Source organism: Thermobia domestica, chromosome 11 (assembly GCF_964235325.1).
Source record: "Thermobia domestica chromosome 11, izTheDome1.hap1.1, whole genome shotgun sequence".
Lineage (NCBI taxonomy): Eukaryota > Metazoa > Arthropoda > Insecta > Zygentoma > Lepismatidae > Thermobia > Thermobia domestica.
Genome location: NC_137464.1, coordinates 227,333,842 through 227,354,188, shown reverse-complemented (window position 1 = coordinate 227,354,188; position 20,347 = coordinate 227,333,842). Strand labels below are relative to the sequence as shown.

General features: G+C 35.6%; 1 protein-coding gene across 1 annotated transcript in view; it reads right to left on the bottom strand.

Annotated features, from left to right (window-relative positions):
- LOC145663762 (pickpocket protein 28-like) overlaps positions 1–20,347 on the bottom strand; it is a 55,309-nt gene that overhangs the window by 11,671 nt on the left and 23,291 nt on the right. The window contains exons 4-5 of the mRNA XM_081729850.1: positions 7,918–8,113; positions 1,017–1,287 (exon numbers count right to left, since the gene is read on the bottom strand). Coding sequence (XP_081585976.1) covers positions 1,017–1,287; positions 7,918–8,113 — 467 coding nt within the window. The remainder of the gene's footprint in view (positions 1–1,016; positions 1,288–7,917; positions 8,114–20,347) is intronic.

Here is a 20,347-nt window from a genome sequence, read left to right as displayed (position 1 = left end):
CAATATTATTCCTTATTTAAGAATTTTCAAAACTACTGAAATCGTGTTCTCCTACTTCCAAATTATAAATCAATTTCATACTTTCAACTTTAGCGACTCATAATCGATACCTTGTAAACAAATAAAGAGAAATTTCAATATTATAGAAATTGTCTACTTTCCTTTCTCAGGAGGGAAAATTTCTAAAACACTGAAACACGTATTCTCTTATTTTTTTTTTAAATTTAAGATCTTACATGCACTGACTGAATAAAGCAAGGAAAATGTTAATGTTATAGAAATTATCCAACTTTATCTCCTTAGAAGCGGAATTTTTGCAGACGCTGAAACAATATTCCCTATTTTTCATTTAAAATTTAAAAAAAAAAAAATTGAATTTCGTATTTCCAACTTAAGCCTGTTCTGACATTCAGCACTTCGTGAGTAAATAAAGAGGAATTTCAAGGTTATAGAAATCGATCCCTTTATCCACTTTGGAGCAGAATTATCAGAAACGCTGCCATGTGTGTTTCTTTTTTATTGTTATTATTATTTAAAAATCGATATACCGAATTTCAGATTTCCATCTTAAGCAAATTCTCACATTCAGTACTTTCTAATTAAACAAACAAGGGAAATTTGAGAATTTTATAGTGCCCCTTTCCACCTTTTGGAGCGTGATTTTTGAAAGCGCTGGAGTATATGTTCCCTTCTTTCTAAGTTCTTATGACGAGTTTCATCTCTTTAACTCCAGATAGCCCTATACGGAAAGCACACTATTGTTGGGGGAAATTTTGAACCCTTTACCCCTCTTAGGATGAGTATTTCGAAAAAAATCTTCCTTATCTGTTACTCCCGTGACAAAAGGAGTATTCTCTACAAATTTTACGTTTTTACGTACAGTAGCATGACGCAGGCGATGATGAGTCACCCATATTTATACTTTTATATAATAGTACTGAGTTCAGATATAGATTAACTACACATATCTGTATACGTACCTATCTAAAATTAAGTGTAAGAAGCTTGAAACTTACTTGGCATATACCACATGCCACAGTTGCACAATTGTAGAGTGTAGTTGGTGATACATTCCATTTTGCAATTATCTTGTGTGTAGTAAGTGAAGAATCTGAGTTGTCGTTCTGAGTTAAAGAAACAACGGCGCCGCTCTGGTGGATAACTTCGAAGATTTTTGCTTGTCGTCATCACTCTGGGTTTCACAGCTAAGACCACATAGTAGTCCAAAGGCACGCGGAAATATTGCTGCCCAATGCGCGGGAAACTTGCAGGATTGTGAAGAAGCATCTGAAATATAAGTACATATTACGAACATGGAAAAGTATTGTTTGCTGGGACCGTATATGAACTGTTGGTAATTATCAGCTCAACACGCTTGTGTTGCTTATGAGACGAAATGAGATCCTTTTAGCCTCGTTGGCAACATTGGTTTACCCACATCTTAGATTTCAGAGACTGCTTTAGTGTTAGATAAGTCATGGTATAAAAAAAACTGTAGATACAAGCATAGTACACTATAATACTAAATATGGTTTGAATGTTGCTATATCACACCCTTGCTGGACCTCTCATGAAACGGAAGGATCCTGGCAACTGCTAGATGAAATTATGGGGGAAAATAAGAACATAAGTTTACAAAACAAGATAAGAAACATTTCTATACGAGACGGGATACGCTTTCCGAGAATCGAGACGAGGCAAGAAGATAAATATTTATTTTTCATCTCATGCGTAACACTAGCCATGTAGAGTTCGAAGCCAATGTTTCATAGCCATTGAATATTGTGGATTCTCTTTCATTCTCTAGAAATGTCCGATTTATAATCTTTACAAATAATCGGCAGCATTACAATTTTGTCCAGACAAAAGTATAAAATTTCAAGCATTTCAAACTGAGAGGCGACGAAACATTACTGTAGTATTAATCAGTGGCGTAACTTTAAAGGCTTCGGGGCCCTCCTGCAGACAGCGTGGAATGGGGCCCCTTCTCTACGTCCTACTCCACGATTCGGAGCCCCGGGATGGCTTGGGGCCCTCCCGCAATGCGAGGTCTGCGGGCCCCTTATTTACGCCCCTGGTATTAATAAATAGAATTTTAAACAGGTTGATATTTCAAAATATTAACTTAACGATATAAATGCCAAACTTCAGAATTGTATGTATGAGTGGTATCCATTCCAATACCTTTATCTTGTATTTTAAAGTAATGGAAACATCTGTGGTATGGATCATACAAGGTATTTGAGGTAGTAACGCTAAGGATACATGTACAGCGCCTGGATGTCATTAACGTTGTGTTAGTTGATTATAGATAGATGGTTGATTATAGATAGATTATAGATATAACGTTGTGTTAAAGATCACTCTATACCACGTGAAGCTGAGTAGACGGGGGCTTATGTTGAAGCAGGAGGCGGTAGTGATGCAGATGAGAAACCTCTCTAAGCTTCAAATATGCAAATTATGGGGGATTACTTCCTGCAACTTTTGTCAGTGTGTTAGGTGTATCGTGTGGTGATGACAGTCTACAGATCTCGTGGAAAAGCAACACCAATGAACATTTGGAACAACCTATTGGGATAATCACAGTCCAATTCGAGTTGCGTTGCCTCAAAATTAGTGATCGCCTGGCAATTTCATTGCTAAGCACCGAGAACATACAAATTTGATCACTCATGCTTAAAAACACGTAATATGGTTATATGAGCCCTTTTCCACCTTATTTCGAACAACAGCATCTTCTTATCAATAGCGGACTGGGGCATCTAAAGAAGCAAATACTCCGAACTGTTTCCTTCTTACCGAGAAACATGGCAGCAGCTTTTTGTTGTTGTTGTTGTTGAAGCTGTGAGCTGCGATTTTGTGGGTCCTATAAATATGTTCACAGGACACAAAACTGCCTGTAATTATCTAACAACTTAAGCAAGCACACGCATCTTAGGCCCAGATGTTGTTCCAAACAATGATGCAATTTTCTAAGATAAGAATGTACAGAAACACACTGTTCAAACTGTTGAAGAATGGTTTCAATAAACATCAGGTTGATTCGTAATAGTGTTGTAAAAAAAACGGATTTTTTCTGTGAAGTTTTTTTTCAATAAAAAACATCGTTCTTTTTCATGTTTTTTTTTCAAAAGTCTGTTTTTTTCTGGCAACTATTATTTATTGATTTATGTTGCAGATTATTGAAATAATCAACAGAACTTGAGTCGAAGCCCTCGTAACTTACAAATCGTTTGTTTCTTTGAACCTATACGAGCAAAATTATGTGATTATTCCTTTCGACCTCAGGGCATTTTTGGCGTTTTCCTACATTTCCAGTTAGTGACTTATTGCTCAAAAACTATTCCTTCGATTGATATGGTTAAGGCCTTGTTTTTAAGAAAATATATGTGTCTATTTTTTGGTGTAAGTTGTATTGCAGTTTTGCCAACGGGTGGGAAATTATTGAGGGAAATGTAGGGGTGAAAATTTACAAAAAACTCCCTAACCGAAATTCAAAAATTTTTTGTATCTAGCACCACTGCTGCTATATGGGTTCAAGTCACCTAAACAAATCTTTGGTGCGTTGACAAGGTACAGTGAAATCTTGAAGTCGCTGGCTTCCATTCAAAGAGGGAAAAAAATTCTGTCATACACTTGAAATTTTGACACTTTTTACGCCTCAGAAGCAAAAATCAAATATGCCGGGGTACAGCTTCTCTAATTATCTTATTGAAATTTTTTATGGTGCGTTCTGTAGGGCAAAGAGAAGCTTTCAGGTAGTGGTACGTTTGTTTCAATGTAGCAGCAAGAGGGTAATAATAGAGGGGAAAAGGGAAATTTTCCGAGGTTTCCACCTAATAGCGGGAATTAATTGTTTTGGCTGGAAACGCTGCCATCAGACAGTGCTCCAAGAATATATCCTACAAGTATCATGGCGATATATAACAAAGTAAGCATGAATTTTAAAAAAAAATCTCATTCTACCTCAGAAATTCACCATTTTCTTACCATTTCCAGAACATGGTTTATTATAAACCTAAACTGTACTTGCCCTAATTATTCTAGTAAAACTTTTTATGGTGCGCTGTGTAGGCTAAGAATGAGGCTGTTAGACACTGGTACATTTGTTCGAATGTAGCCAACAAAAAGGAAATAATAGAAATAAAAAAGGGATTTTTTTCCAAAATTTGTCCCTAAAATCTGGAATTAAAATTTTTTGTAGCTAGCAACACTACTATCAGACACACACAAACTATCTTAAAATAAACTTTGGTATCCCTCTAATATATCCTACAAGTATTGTGACGATATCTAATAAAGTAAGCATGTCAATAAAAAATATCTCATTCTACCTTTAAAAAGATCACAGTTATCTTTCCAATTAGAGAACAAGGTCCACTGTAAACCTAACTGTACTTCCCCTAATTATCCTATTGAAACTTTCTATAGTGCGTTGTGTAGAGCAAAGAAGAGACTTCCAGATACTGGTACGTTTGTTCCGATATAGCCAATAAGAGGGAAATAATAGAAACAAAACATATAATTTTCCCAAAATTTTCCCCTAAAATCTGGAATTAAAATATTCTGTAGCTGGTAATACTGCTATCAAACAGACGTAAACTATCTTAAATTAAACATTGGTACACCACTAATATATCCTACAAGTATTATGGCGATATTTAAGGAACAAAGCTTCTAATTACCAAAAATATATTACGGTAAACAGAAAAGTAAGGGAAAACTAGAAAAATTCAGGACTAGAACCTAAATACGAATTTTACGTGCGCCCCCTAATTACCCCACTGTAACGATCTGTACTTTCGTTTGTTAAGTAAGGACAAATGTTCGATTGGCGTAAGTTGACTTGCACTCAGACGTATAGGTAGGGATTTATAAACAAAAATTTCTAATTTTTTGCCCAAATATAGGAGAATTTTAATTTCCCTAATTGGCAACACTGTGCGCAGGCCCGTCTAATTGATGTCAACAGTTAGGTATCCATCCGAGGTATCTACCTGGCAAGTCTTAAGGATCTCTTTCTACAACGAAGGAAGCTACAGGGGGGAAAAAGTAAAGAAAATTCGAAATTAGAAAATTCTCGAATTTTTGACTGGGGTGCAATTTGAGAAGTAAATTCGACACCAGAAGAAAAAGAAATTAATATGTTAAACTATAGTCCAACCACATTTTGAAGAATAATATCCCGATATCTTAATTAGTGTCCACACTGGAGCGGATTAAACAAGTGACACACCTGTGTGTGCCACTTTGGCCACCTGGGCCACCGAGTATACATTTGATTACATTTTTTTGACTACTAACTCGTGTTGTTGTTGTAGTTATAGTCTCGACTAATAATAATATCGTTGTAAACAATAACTTTATAAGGAAAATTTTCTCTCCTTTTTACATCTTAGTTCCAACACTGTTGCTGAGAAATGTAGGGTGTTTCAAAATAAATTTTGTGGTTTTAAGTCTTCGTAGTACTTATTACATTTTACGTACAATTATAAGCAATACATTAAGTAAAAGAGCACCTCAAACAGTCTTTGCTAAAAGTGTTCAATGTGAGATTCATTCATCACACGGCACACATCTGGTCGATAGGCGAGAAAGGCCCATAAACTTTCCACCATATGGCACAAAACACATTCAATTTAAGGGAGTTTCGTTTCAATTGTACCATCTCCTGAGAATTTGCTGACGGTCAGATGCAAACATTATGAGTGTTCAAATTAACTCTTAGGTAAAAAGTCGATTTATCACTGAAGACGACACGATCCAGAAAATCTTCATTGTTATGCAGGAATATTTCACTTGCGAAATTGACACGTAAACCGTAGTCTCTAGGCTTTAGACCTGTAGCAACTACAAACAATAAAGACGTAGTTGCAAGCGTCTCCTTAATATTCTTCACACAGACGGTTGCACTGTACAGGTTCAAAAACTTTCTGCTCTCTAGTCTCCATCTTTGCTACTTGCTCTTTCTAACGGCAGACAGAAGAAACAATGCATGTACATGCATGCGTACAAAACTGTTTGAGTTGCTCTTTCATTTGATATAATACTTATAATTGTAAGTTATTTGTAATAGATACTACAAAGTTTCAAAACACTAATATTAAGTTAATTTTGAAACACCCTGCATTACTTCAAATTTAGTCATCCTATATTCAGGTCCTAGTCAATTTGTCGCCTCGTTCAATGACATAATTTGCTGCCTTCCCCTTTCTCTAGAAAGAACAAATCTTAGAAGTCATGATTTTAAGTATGCTATTCCAGCATGAACAACAAAGGTGAGGGTAAATGCAGTCGCACTCAGAAAAGCTTAAATACTTACTAAAAATGCAATTCCGTTGCGTCTGTTTTTTTTCTTTAAATGTTAATCTATTATAATAGTGAAAGATAAAGCAAACACACCTGCAGAGGAAAGATGGCAATCTTTTTTATAGAATTCACTATCGAGCTTCAATCTCAATGTATCAGTTTGCAATTCCAGTGCAACTAGCTCTTTTATCTTTATTTCTTGATTTTTCTTCTACATCTTCTAACATTTTTTTTTAAAAAAAAACTTGTTTCTATCTTCAATGATAAGGAACTTGCTTCTGACAAAAACAATACTTTCATATCAAAACTGTGATAACTTAATAAATGGAACAGATATTCACTACTATTCGAGAATTGAATTCTTGCATTTGACAACAATCAAGCAATTTGTGCTCGGATTTATTCGACCATTTGCTTTAGCATTGTCCATGTGGCCTTAAACTAATGCAACCTAAACATAATTTATGAATGTTGTATTCAAATAGAAGGTTAGCTTAGTAAATGTAACTACCATCATCATAAAGTATGTTTCCAACAAGAACTATTTAATTTAAATAATATACTTATGACAGATTTTGCCGGATCATCCAAGCTTGCCGTTCCATGCAAATGCACGTGTTGCATATATACAGTGGCGTATTTAGGGGGGATTCCGGGCTTAAGCCCCCCCTCCCGAAATCTTACTTACTATAGTAAAGTATATGAAATATCTTGCAGAATTTTCACATTTTCAGGGAAATCCACCCGAAAGTTAGCAAAGCCCCTCCCGAAACAAAATCGTAAATACGCCACTGCATATATGGTAGAGCCGGCTCTGCATATCATATATATCTAGTCGACAAATTATTTATATATGACATTTAGAAAAATACTATTAGGCAAATTAGTATTAGTTTTTACCTTTAGACAAGTTATTGGAATTTTATACTGTTCGTGACATTATTTTCGTACTTATTAAAGGCTTGCATTCACGAAAAAACAAAATTTCATTTCTACTTTTATTTCTTAGTTGATATTAATGAAAACTGCTGAACCCCGAATTGTTAATAGGTATGGTATTCATGTAAATTGTAAAATATTTGTAGCGTATCAGTATCTAGCGTTCAATTTATGTTGCATTTTACGGTGATTACACCTACATAAAAATATTTCATACTTAAATAGACGTAAGATGCATTACAAATGACTGTTTAAAAAAAAAACGAAATTTAGAAAAAGAACGAGAGGCAATGTTTTTTTTCTAAAAAAACATACATTTCTGAAAAAATACGAACCGTTTTTTTTCTATTTACAACACTAATTCGTAACATATTCCCTGGTCACCCAGCCACCCAATTCTGAGCCCTCAACGTTACTGAATAGCTGTTGTGAGTTCTTGACTTCAGACTCGAGCAGATATCTTATTCCATCCTCGCAGACCAAACTAAGCGCCGCACTACTTGTGGAATGGTATGGAAATAATTCATGACTTACGCATTTTCCATTCTATGACGAAAGGTGATTTTACCCAGCCATTGTTTCCATTATTTTGATAACATTCTGTATATCTCATTTATAATAGTAAAACAAAAAAAAAAAAAACTTTATTATAACAATAAATCTTACCTTAAATCCATATTTTTGTCTAGCACATTCCAAATCAAGTGGACCAGGCCAAAATTCTAGGTGAAAATGTAATCCAGCTGAAGAACCTGCTCCCCACGTCCTTCTAGAGTAAACGCCATCTAACGCAAACGATGTATAATATCCTTCTTCCGGGTCCCAACCTTTTAAACGGCGATATGTGTGCCATGCTAACTGACTAAATAAATCAAGATATACACATATTACTTTATTTAGTATTAAAAATGTTTTAACAGGTATAGTTAATTATCATTTAACACGTTCGCTGCTGAGGACGCCCATTGGCATTCAGTAGTGAATTTGGCACATGCGCCGGACGCCGCTCGGCGCTTGTCTTTGCAGCTGATTCACTTTCCCTTCAATACCTGCCAATACCTGCACTAGCGCTGGCGGGAAAGTGAATCAACTGCAGGGACAAGCGCCGAGCGGCGTCCGGCGCAAATGCCAAATTCACTACTGAATGCCGATGGGCGTCCTCAGCAGCGAACGTGTTAAGCGAAGAAAGAACAGCTAAAGGTTATTATTAATACATGTGATTCGTAATCTAAATTTACATTTCTTAAACAACTATATATATATATATATATATATATGTAAATTTGTCAGTGGCCTATTTTCAAATTCAGTTTGCCCTCTCACGTCTTTCCCCATACCGCAAAAATTCTTTCCAGAGTCGCTGGTACATAGAATGGAGGTTGAGATGGAGTATTTTAAAGAGGGTTGCAAGTGATTGTAAGAAAAATGTTTTTCTCTCCTCCTGACTTGTTTTCTTCCCGACTTGACAAATGTTGTAGTCTTTTGCTTGGTGAATCCTTTTCCTTCAACTTTCACAAATACGACTTAAACTTTTGCTTTTGCAAGCTTTGCTTTTTCTTAAGCCATAACTGAAAAAAATAACGCCAGAAAATTTCGGAAAATGTTATTTTCACTGCTAGTTTCTCATTTTATATAGTGTATATTTACAACGAAAGGGGTTCCACGTGCACCCCACTAAATCCGGCCCTATATATATATATATATATATATATATATATATATATATATATATATATATATATATATATATATATACTGCATGTATATATCAGAGATATAGTAGATAGATAGGTAAGTAGATAAATATAATTCTCTTGTGACATGTAGCGATCTACACAGCATACAAATGCTGTGACGAAATTACAGGGGATAAACAAAAAATCTAAAAACACTTCATACAGAACACATAGCGGATTGTAGCAGTTAAAAAGAAGATCACTGCAATGAAAATTACGTCTGAACTCAATTCCGGCCTACAGAGACCGGTTTAATCGAAAATAGTGCGACGGGAACTTCATAAAATGAAAAATTCATGGTAGGGCCGCTATCGCCAAACCCTTGGTAACAGCAGTAAATGCGAAGAGGCGTATCCAGTGGTGCAAGGACCACAAGGCGTCATTATCCTCCGCCAGCATTCCTTAAGGAAGTGGAGCACGATTTGAAGTAACAATGGTACAAAATTCCACAAACCACAATTCAGGAGCTATATACGTCCATTCCACGTCGGATCCAAGCTGTTTTGGACGCAAAAGGAGGCCCCACACCATACTAGGTATGATTTTCACACTTTTGCAAACGTTTCAGATTTTTTGTCCAACCCCTGTATGTTGCACTTCGAATATCTTGGAAACAAATTATCCAAGATAGATGGTTGTCAAAAAAATAAAAGACCTTCATCCAGCAATGGATCGACAATTGTTAATAATGGTATGTACGAGTTTCAAATATAAATAACCCTCACTATTTCACTCATATGATCTCAGTTCTCATTCTTGATATCTGAGCACTTGAGATTAAGGAATAAACGTCTGCAACTCTATCCATCACGACTCTGGAACTCACTAAAGAAATAATAAACACTTCTGACCAGAGTATATACACTTGTTTATTAAAAACTAAATTCCAGTGTAACAGTTTCGACAACGTAACGTTGTCTTCATCAGACACTAACTGAAAGAGATATCTTAGAGCGCAGATATTTATACTAAAAGTGAAAGTCCTTGTGTGCATGAGAAGCTACCTGGGTCGTACTTCCCCGGCGGTCATCTTTCGGCCACCTGCCCTGACTTAATTACCCTCCCACCTGTGTTTATCTTTTCCAGACACACCTGTTGTTTATACTTGACCAATTGCCTTAACACTTTCTCTTAATCTACCTCTGATGCCTATTAGAAATAAATAACAGACTATACTACATACAACTGATTATAAATAAAGCAATACAAATATATATATATATATATATATATATATATATATATATATATATATATATATATATATATATATATATATAGAGAGAGAGAGAGAGAGAGAGAGAGAGAGAGAGAGACATAAAAATAAACTATAAAATATAACAATATATAAAACTCTATATAACTATATACAATATTAAACTATAAATATTAAACTATACATAATATTAAATATATGAATATAAATTACATATAAATATGTTCAATCTTGTTTTTTCACTTCAATTTGTTCCAATAATTTATCCCATAGATCATGTATTAACAGTCCATTTGTCCAGTTCATTAATTTGTCACTTTTCTCTTTTTTTATCGTGCTTCCTTCCATTTCCTTATCATTGGTCTATTCTCCCTTTCTAGCCCCTTTACACCTTCCCAATCTATATCATGCCCCGTTTCTTTAACATGTTTATATACGGCATTATTTCCTCTCTTAAGTCTCACATCATCCCTATGTTGTTTAATGATGTTTCACCCACTTCTTTATAAACCCTTTTCTTCTTCCGTTCTCAACCACTTCCTTGAGTACCTCATCCTTAATCTTCTTCTCTCCTATGACTTCATACGTTTCATCACAAAGTTCATCCAATTTCTTTCATACCGTTCTTTCTGCAAAACTACCACTGCACCTCCTTTGTCCGCTTGTTCAATAACAACGTCTTTCCTCTTCCTCAGTCTTTTTTAGCCCTCCCTTTCTTCGTTCCTAAGGTTCCCCTTTCTAACGTAAACATTCTGTCTCACTATCGCCACCTCTCTCTGTCTTCTTTGTCTTTCACATCCATGATAGCTTCTTCTTGAAAGAAGAAGTGAAAGAAGAAGGAAGGATTCCAAAGATGAAAGGATTCCCGAAGATTCACAAGGAAGAGATTAAGCTAAGGCCAGTGTTGGACTGTAGAGGAAACTGTCTAGAACCATTAGAAGAAGATGGACGATTTACAACAAGATGGTATAGGAAAGAATGTGCGTCAGGAGTTTACTGTCACGAAAGAAGTGATGTGGATTACAGCACCAAAAGAAACTTCATAAGGAATATGGAAAGAAGAATAAAAGAAATAGATACTGAAGAGGAGAAAAAGAAGGAGGACATAGGGAAGTTCCACAGTTTACTAGAACAGAACGGGTACAACAGACAGAAATTAAGGAAGAACAGAATTGAAGAGGAAAGAAGGAAAGGAAGGAGAAAGGAGAGAAAGGAAGAGGAGGAGAACAAATGGCATGGGATAGAGAGCATCGGGGAGAAGACAGAAGTACTAAAAAACTTACTTGGAAGAGGTGGTGTGAAGACGTACAGGAAAGGAGGAAGAAGAATTTTGGAAATGATTAAGAAAGCAAAAAGTAGAACGAAGGAAATATGTGAGAAAGATGAAGGTGTAGTGTATAATGTGACGTGTAAGGATTGTGATATGATATACATAGGGGAAACAGGGAAAAAACTTAGGGAGAGAATTAAACAACATAGGGATGATGTAAGACTTAAGAGAGGATATAATGCCATATATAAACATGTTAAAGAAACGGGGCATGATATAGATTGGGAAGGTGTAAAGGGGCTAGAAAGGGAGAATAGACCAATGATAAGGAAATGGAAGGAAGCACGATAAAAAAAGAGAAAAGTGACAAATTAATGAACTGGACAAATGGACTGTTAATACATGATCTATGGGATAAATTATTGGAACAAATTGAAGTGAAAAAACAAGATTGAACATATTTATATGTAATTTATATTCATATATTTAATTTAATATATTTAATATTTAATATATTTAATATAGTTTAATATTTATAGTTTAATATTGTATATAGTTATATAGAGTTTTATATATTGTTATATTTTATAGTTTATTTTTATGTCTCTCTCTCTCTCTCTCTCAATATATATATATATATATATATATATATATATATATATATATATATATATATATATATATATATATTTGTATTGCTTTATTTATAATCAGTTGTATGTAGTATAGTCTGTTATTTATTTCTAATAGGCATCAGAGGTAGATTAAGAGAAAGTGTTAAGGCAATTGGTCAAGTATAAACAACAGGTGTGTCTGGAAAAGATAAACACAGGTGGGAGGGTAATTAAGTCAGGGCAGGTGGCCGAAAGATGACGCCCGGGGAAGTACGACCCAGGTGGCTTCTCATGCACACAAGGACTTTCACTTTTAGTATAAATATCTGCGCTCTAAGGCCCTTTTTAGACGTTATGATAAATCATCAAGGGTGGAGATTTTTTTTATCATATGCAAGAGAGATATTTTCTATTCACACACGGCGATATCACTCGGAGATATTCCTCACAGAGGTCAATAGAGTCTGACATCTTTCGGAGGTTATGTGAACTATTTCAGAAAAATACAGGGCCACGATGTTTGCTTGTGGTGTGTGTGTGTGCGTTTCTACCTGCCACTTGTGAAAGGACAATTCCTGTTTCTTGGTAATTTGTGTTCCCGCCGAAGTAAAATAAAGAGCTTGAAATGGAAAAGAACTATTATGCGGCTTTTGCAATTATCATGTCCGTAGCAATGATATAATTGTGTTTATGTTTAAAAAAGAAAAGAAATATAGAACGGTGTTGCCTATTTAGACACTTAAGAATCGTTAATAGTAAGCTGAAAGACGAGTGTCATTTTATTGCTGGGGTTTTTAATATATATATATATATATATATATATATATATATATATATATATATATATATATATATACCTTATATACTACCTTTAATATATATACCTTGTATACTAATCCGTAACTACGCAACTTCTCGTTAAATCTTTTAGGATTCATGGTATCTTTGCGTAAGTGTTGTCTTTGACCGCTTATTTAGGTTCTATAACAGGTATTTAGGCCGGCTTTTTTATTGGTCAAAAAAATGATGCATTTTGGAATCAGATGGTCATCTTGGTGGCGCCAAGTGGGGACAGAGGGAAGTGACTTATCCTTGAGGAAATTTCAAAACTTTTTCAAGCCTTTAGTTTCTAACATACCAGATTGAAACTTTGCACACGGATTGTGTGCACCTTTGAGTAGGCCTATTTCTCAATTCTTTAGATCCATGTGTACTCGGGCCCGAGGCTGAGGGTCGCAACTATTCCGAGGGGGCGATTTTTTCAGAAAAAATTCTGATTTTTACCAATTTTTCCGCTTTAGGTGTACGATACGCACATGTGAGTCATACCGTTGGAAAGGGCTTGTTATATTGAAGAAAATAGTGTTTGAACCATGACTCTAGGCCAAATAGTAACGACGCAGTAAATTTTTATAATATGATTGAGTTGATTTTGAGTTTAATGTCCTGTTCAGCAGTGATGCTATGTGAGACGTGGACCTACTGATTAACGTGGAATCCAAACCACATGAGCTCCCACTGGAAATCGAACCCGGGTCTCCCACGCCAAAGGCGCGTACGCTAACCGGTTAGTTATACGTGCGTGTGTGGCCTAAATTCAGACTTTCAAAAAAATTTCATCCCTTTGTTTTCAAGATACAAGATTGAAATTTAGCACACGCATTGTGTACGTAATACGTATTTTCAAGAAATTTTCAGATCCCTACGTGAACCCAGGGCCGGGCCAGAGTCAGTGTCGGATGTAGAAGGTAAAAAATCGGGGAGCCAGCCAGACCCCAGACTATGATAGGTATATCATGACTTTACTATAAACTTTCAAAAATATATAAATAATAAATTATTTTTTGACTCAAAAAACTGGGGTCCTAGGCAGGGCATGATTTAGGGAGGTGCAAAAGTGCACGTGCACCCCCGCGTTGTTGTAAATATATCGGCCGCGGTGGCTCAGTGGTAGAGCGTTCACCTCTGGTGCATGGGTTCCTGGTTCAAACCCTGCTCCCGCCAAGTGAACTTTGTGGTGGACAAACACCGTGTACGTGGGTTTCCTTCCACTTTCTTCATTCCACCATTTCATTCATTTCTCATTCTCACCGTCTCCTTTAGCCTAACCGTTATAACCGTGGGGCTGAAAACTAAAAAAATTCATTTCATTTCGTTGTAAATGTACACTACCTAAAGTAAGAAGCTAGCAGAGAGCTTTGCAAAATAAATAGTTTAAGTCAATTTTCTGAAGGTTGAAGGAAAAGAATTCATCGAAATCAGACACTTAGCATTTCCAAAAGAATTTCTCATTCACATCACAGATAAAGCATTTAAAAAAACTCAAATTTAATTCAAATGTACTGGTAGTTATTGGTGCACCCCCTCAGAGAATCCTAGATCTAGGTCCCCCGGGCTAGAGCCGCCACTGGCCAAAGTGGTGAAGTGTTTCGGGGGGATCCTTTAAAAAAACCGGTTTTTCCCGAATTTTCCGGTCCAGGTGTATGATACGGACATGTGAGTGGTATCGTTGGAAAGGGTTTGTTATACTGAAGAAAATGGCGTTTAAACCATGACTCTAGGCCAAATAGTAACGATGCAGTAAATTATATATATAATGTAAATTTTGCAGGATTTAAATTTAGCACACGTATTGTGTACATAACTACGTATTTTCATAAAAAATTCATATCCCTACGTGAACCCAGGCTCGAACTAGAGGGATGCAAAAATTTCGAAAAATCGAAAAATCTCCCAGTTTTCCTCGATTTTCCAGTTTCTGGTGTATAATACGGACAAAGGAGTAGTACAGTTGGAAAGGATATTCTATTCTGAACAAAATGAGATATAAAACATGATCCTATGATAAATGATCCCATGATCTTAACATATTTCAAAGTCTATCGAATATCAAATTCATGGTGTATATTTCAAGGTGAAGTTTCCCCATCTATTCAATAAACTTGTATTTCAGCTCATAGAGTCAAATATTTTTGCTAACTTCATTTCATTGCAGTTTATTTTATTATAAACCATTACTTAATTCTACATATTATAGAATTGTTCATAATATTTGTCAAATTACCTCCGACATTTTCAACTATAAATGTATTTTTTTTTCATTTCTTTATAACGAAATGTAATGCCATAGTGACATTTTGCTCTCTTTCGTTACGAGCTAAAGGTGACTATTTTATTTCTAAACGAAAAATAAAATTAGTTATATTTAGTTCCAGAATTAAAGATGATGGAAACCAATGAGCTGACCACACACAAAACAACTTAAATCCATCTTCTTGACCATAGCTAATTAAGGACTACAATTGAAGAGCATTCAATTTATTTTTGAGCTGTAAACATATTCGTAGTTTTTATTAATACTGAAATCTAGAACAGTTTTACGCTTGTAAAATTCTACTTCATTTTGTTCGCTTGACAATAAATATATAAATACTTGCAGAATATCGAATCACATCTTAAACTGTAACTATATTTTCCTGTTTACTGGAGTCCTGTCTGATCAATGAAAAAATAAAAATAAAAAAAAGTGGGACCCAATGAGCTACGGAATAAGATACACAAGTCACCTACTATATATATATATATATATATATACAGGGCCGGATTTAGGGGGTGCAAGGGTAAACGTGCACCCCCTTCCGTTGTAAATATACACTACCTAAAGTGAGAAGCTAGCAGAGAGTTTTGCAAAATCAATAGTTTAAGTCAATTTTCTGAAGATTGAAGGAAAAGAATTCGAGAGCAGACACTTAGCATTTCCAAAGGAATTCCTCATTCACATCACAGATGCCTAAAGGCATTTAAAAAACTCAAATTTAATTCAAATGTACTGGTAGTTATTAGTGTACCCCCCTCAGAGATTCCTGGATCGGGCCCTATATATATCCGGGCCAGAGGTGGACAAAAAATCTAAAATCACTTCACACAGGACACGTAAGTTTGGCCCTCCACTGTACAACATGTGTTCCGGTTGCCGATCGTTCTTTTGTTTTCAATGTGTCATGTGGACCTTCCTCTTCCGTTAGCAGTAACAAGTTCACCTGTGAGTGTCGTGGTGTGAAAGTGGTGCGGTAAAATGGGCGACCTGACAGACTTCCAAAGAGGCATGATCGTTGGTGCCCGTCTGGTTGGAGGTACTGTCAGATAGGGACCGGAGAGCATTAAAAAGGATTGTAGCAGCTAAAAAAGAATACCACTGCAATGAAAATTACGTCTGAACTCAATTCCGGCCTATAGAACCTGGTTTCATCGAAAACAGAGCCCGACGGGAACTTCATAAAATGAAAATTCATGGCAGGGCCGCTATCGCCAATCCCCTAGTCACAGCAGTAAATGCGAAGAGGCGTATCCAGTGGTGCAAGGACCACAAGGCGTGAACTTATGAGCAGTGGAAACACGTAATGTGGTCCGATGAATCGACCTTCACCTTGTTTCCAACAACCAGTCGTGTTTACGTATGGAGAACACCGTCGCAGGCCTAGGATACAGACTGTCTGCTCCCAACTGTAAAGCATGGGGGTGATTCTGTTACAGTATGGACAGTGATATCGTGGTTTTCTGCAGGTCCCATCATAGCCCTGCATGGAATGATGAATACTAAGGAGTATGAGGCCATTTTGGGGAACCAGGTTCTACCCATTGCCCAAATATTGTTCCCTGGTGGTACAAAATTCCACACACCACGATTCAGGAGCTCTATACGTCCATTCCACGTCGGATCCAATCTGTTTTGTACGGAAAAAGAGGCCGCACACCATACTAGGTATGATTTTCACACTTTTGTAAACGTTTTAGATTTTTGTCCAATCCTCCCTATATATATATATATATATATATATATATATATATATATATATATTTGGTGAAGCATTTAAAATTGTTTTTGGGAATATCTTGAAAACTGCAAATAGGATTTTAAAAAAGTTGCAACAAAAGTTGTTCACCTCGAAGGGGAACATCCAAAGATACCACACGCGACCCCCTGCCCCCACCACCCGGGGGAGGGAGGGGCAACTTTGAAATCTTAAATAGGAACTCCCATTTGTATCGCATATTCTGATTCTCCGTGAAAAAATACGTAACTTCTGTATTGAACATTTTTTCGTTACGTGATAGATGGCGCTGTAATAGACAAAAACAAACATAGTACAAACGAATGACCTAGTTATTGTTTCAATTTTCTAAAGTCGGGGCTATCTTGCCAGATTATTAATATTCAAAGTCTAGTTTGGATTTTAGTCATATTTTCCGTTTACCATTTTTCCATTGCTTACTTGTATTTATTTTATTCATGTTTATTTTCCTTTGCAATTAGTATAAATTAGTTAACGTATAAGTGTAATTAGTTATCATTATTGTATTTTTTCCTTTCATTAATTATTTCATAATACAATTATATTACTACTGGTAAGCTTATGTCCGCGACCCATACCTTATATATATATACAGGCGCGGATCCAAGGAGGGGGCTATAGCCCCCCCTTCTTGACGCTCAGGTATACACTGGATTAAAGGGCTTCAATCCTGCTTTACACAGGATAAAGCGGCAAACTATGGTTTAACCCCTCCCTTGATCATATCCTGGATCCGCCAGTATTTATATATATATATATATATATATATATATATAAATTGCACTATGTAGCACTATATAAATTGCACTGAGACATAAATTGCACTATGTAGCAACGTCGCAAATAAAGAACCATAGATTTAGATGTATCAATCTATCAAATAGTTATATCGATTCTTTTCCAGATGGCAACTAAAGTCGATATTGATTGATACTGGCATCACTTATTAGTGAAGCAATCGATTTAACGCTTTGTTGTATTCGTAGAGTAATGCTAATGGCTTCAAGTTACTCTGCGACGTTGCCACATAGTAAAATTTTGATTCCCCATAGAGCCTGAAGGAGGCCCCGGAGGGCATTTCATCATACAACATTTTCGCTTTATTGTGACCTGCAGAAGAGTGCTCTGTGGTCCGTAGGCACCATTTTTAGAACACCCATAGTTTATATTATAATAATCTTAAGTGTTCTTGGAAGAAGATAAACCTTTCTAGCCTAATGGTTACTATTGGTTAAAGAGCTCGCCTTTGGTTAAAATATTTAATCTGACATTGTAAATTAAAATACAATTTATATAGAAGTGAAATAAGTATGAAGCATATATATATATATATTCAAAATTCGAAATTCTAGTTATGAAGTATCTATATACGATTTCTGAATTCGGAATTGAATTGAGTTGAGTTGATTTTGGGTTTTACGTCCCGTTCAGCAATAACAGGAGGTAAGCACTAAAACGCTTGATTGACAAACCAGAGTAAGAACTGAAAAATAAAACAATATTGAATAGGTCTACAACAAGGGTGGCTAACCTTTCTTAAGTTTGAGCGCTACTTTTCATTTCTGAAATCACTAGCGATCTACTGATTAAAATATAGACTAATAATGAGGACGTAATGGACAGTAAAAAAAAAAAAAAAAAAAAAAAAAAGGAAATACGATTCATAAAATTAAGATTATTTAAATATTTAAAAAACTAATTAATTCATTTTGATTTTCTCAGAAACGTTCATTTGTTATCAGAAACTAGCAATCAGTCCATCGAGATTGGTATGCTTGATTGATACAAACAGTAAGACAGACCAACGTGGGCTACCTCTCACAATTACTTATAGACTAGTAGACCATGGTTGATGTGTCCATCTCTGGTCCCCAGTAAATTTATGTGGACGTATTATTGCAAATACTGTATTTAATTTTAGGTTTATAATGACTTGTTTCGAAGATATGGACAAAGGTTTCAATCAAGGACGTGCCGCTTCTGATGTATGCGGTCTAGGTTTCAATTCTCGGTGCTAGTCGGTTTTATCTCATTTTAAACTATGGATCTATCTTTGCTTTAGCCGAGGTTAAATTTCATAAATCAAAGCAAACCAAATCGAACGGCTAATTTGTTGTAGTTTTCGTAGTTTGGAAAACTATTCGCATTTCATGAACAGAAAATGGGGAAAAGATATTTCTTTCCTTTTTGTCAACAGAACAGATCACAGGACGACAGGTATAAGCAAATTCTTAGCAAAACCTGTTTTTTCCGCTTTCCTTCCAAGAAGCTGGCAGCGAAGAAGGGTTGGAAGCGGTGACCTATTCATTCCTTTGTTTCTCTACTGGGGGCTATACCTGGCTTGCATGCGATAAGTTGAACATGTCGAACTTATCGCATCGTATCATATGCAGGAGAGATATCATGAGATAAACTAATTTAGATGTGATGATTTCTGAAATTTATCTCTACCCTTGATGATTTATCATAACGTCTAAACGGCCTATAAGATATCTCTTTCAGTTAGTGTCTGATGAAGACAACGTTACGTTGTCGAAACTGTTACACTGGAATTTAGTTTTTAATAAACAAGTGTATATACTCTGGTCAGAAGTGTTTATTATTTCTTTAATAAACGTCTATACTTTCTTCTGAGAGATCGTACTTAATCCTGTAGCTGTAGGAATTTCTAAGAATAAAGACAGTTAAAATAAAATTTACCTTTCCCCCACCCTTTATTAATGTTCTCGAAGTACAGAGCAATGTAATGTTCTTCAAATAGGTCAATTGTTTTTGGCTGTGAAAAATTTGTATTCTACAAGCTCTCCCTTCCAGCTGAAATTTGCTTCATTTACGCTGATAATGATCAACATCCACAGGTTCTCGAATTCGAAATAAGGCCTCTTGAAATTTGGCTTTTTCGCTATTTTGGACAGCCCTAGCTCTGAAACTATGCACTTTTTCCCACAGGTCCATATGAACTTTTTCTCTTATTTTGATGTAAGGAATTACCTCTTACAGTTTGTCGGCATAGTTCATTAACACCCTATATATATATATATAGGGATGCAAATAAACAGCAAAATTTTACTCGCCCAAGAAAAATGTTACTAGCCCACATCCCACAATAGAAATCATTTACTTACCTTCGATATGATATTAAGTACTCGCCCGCAACGATGAACCACTCGCCCGGGGCTTATTTGCATCCCCGTATATATATTATGTATAGTTTAATATTATGTATAGTTTAATATTATGTATATATATTAGGGTGGCAATCAGTAATAGGGAGAATTTCGAAATTTATTTTAACAGGGTCTCAAACCCTAAATTTATTCCTTTTGGTTATTTAAGAATGCGTGCAAAATTTCATGAAATTATTTTAATATTTAATATTTAAAGGTCGCTCAAGGCATTAAATTTTA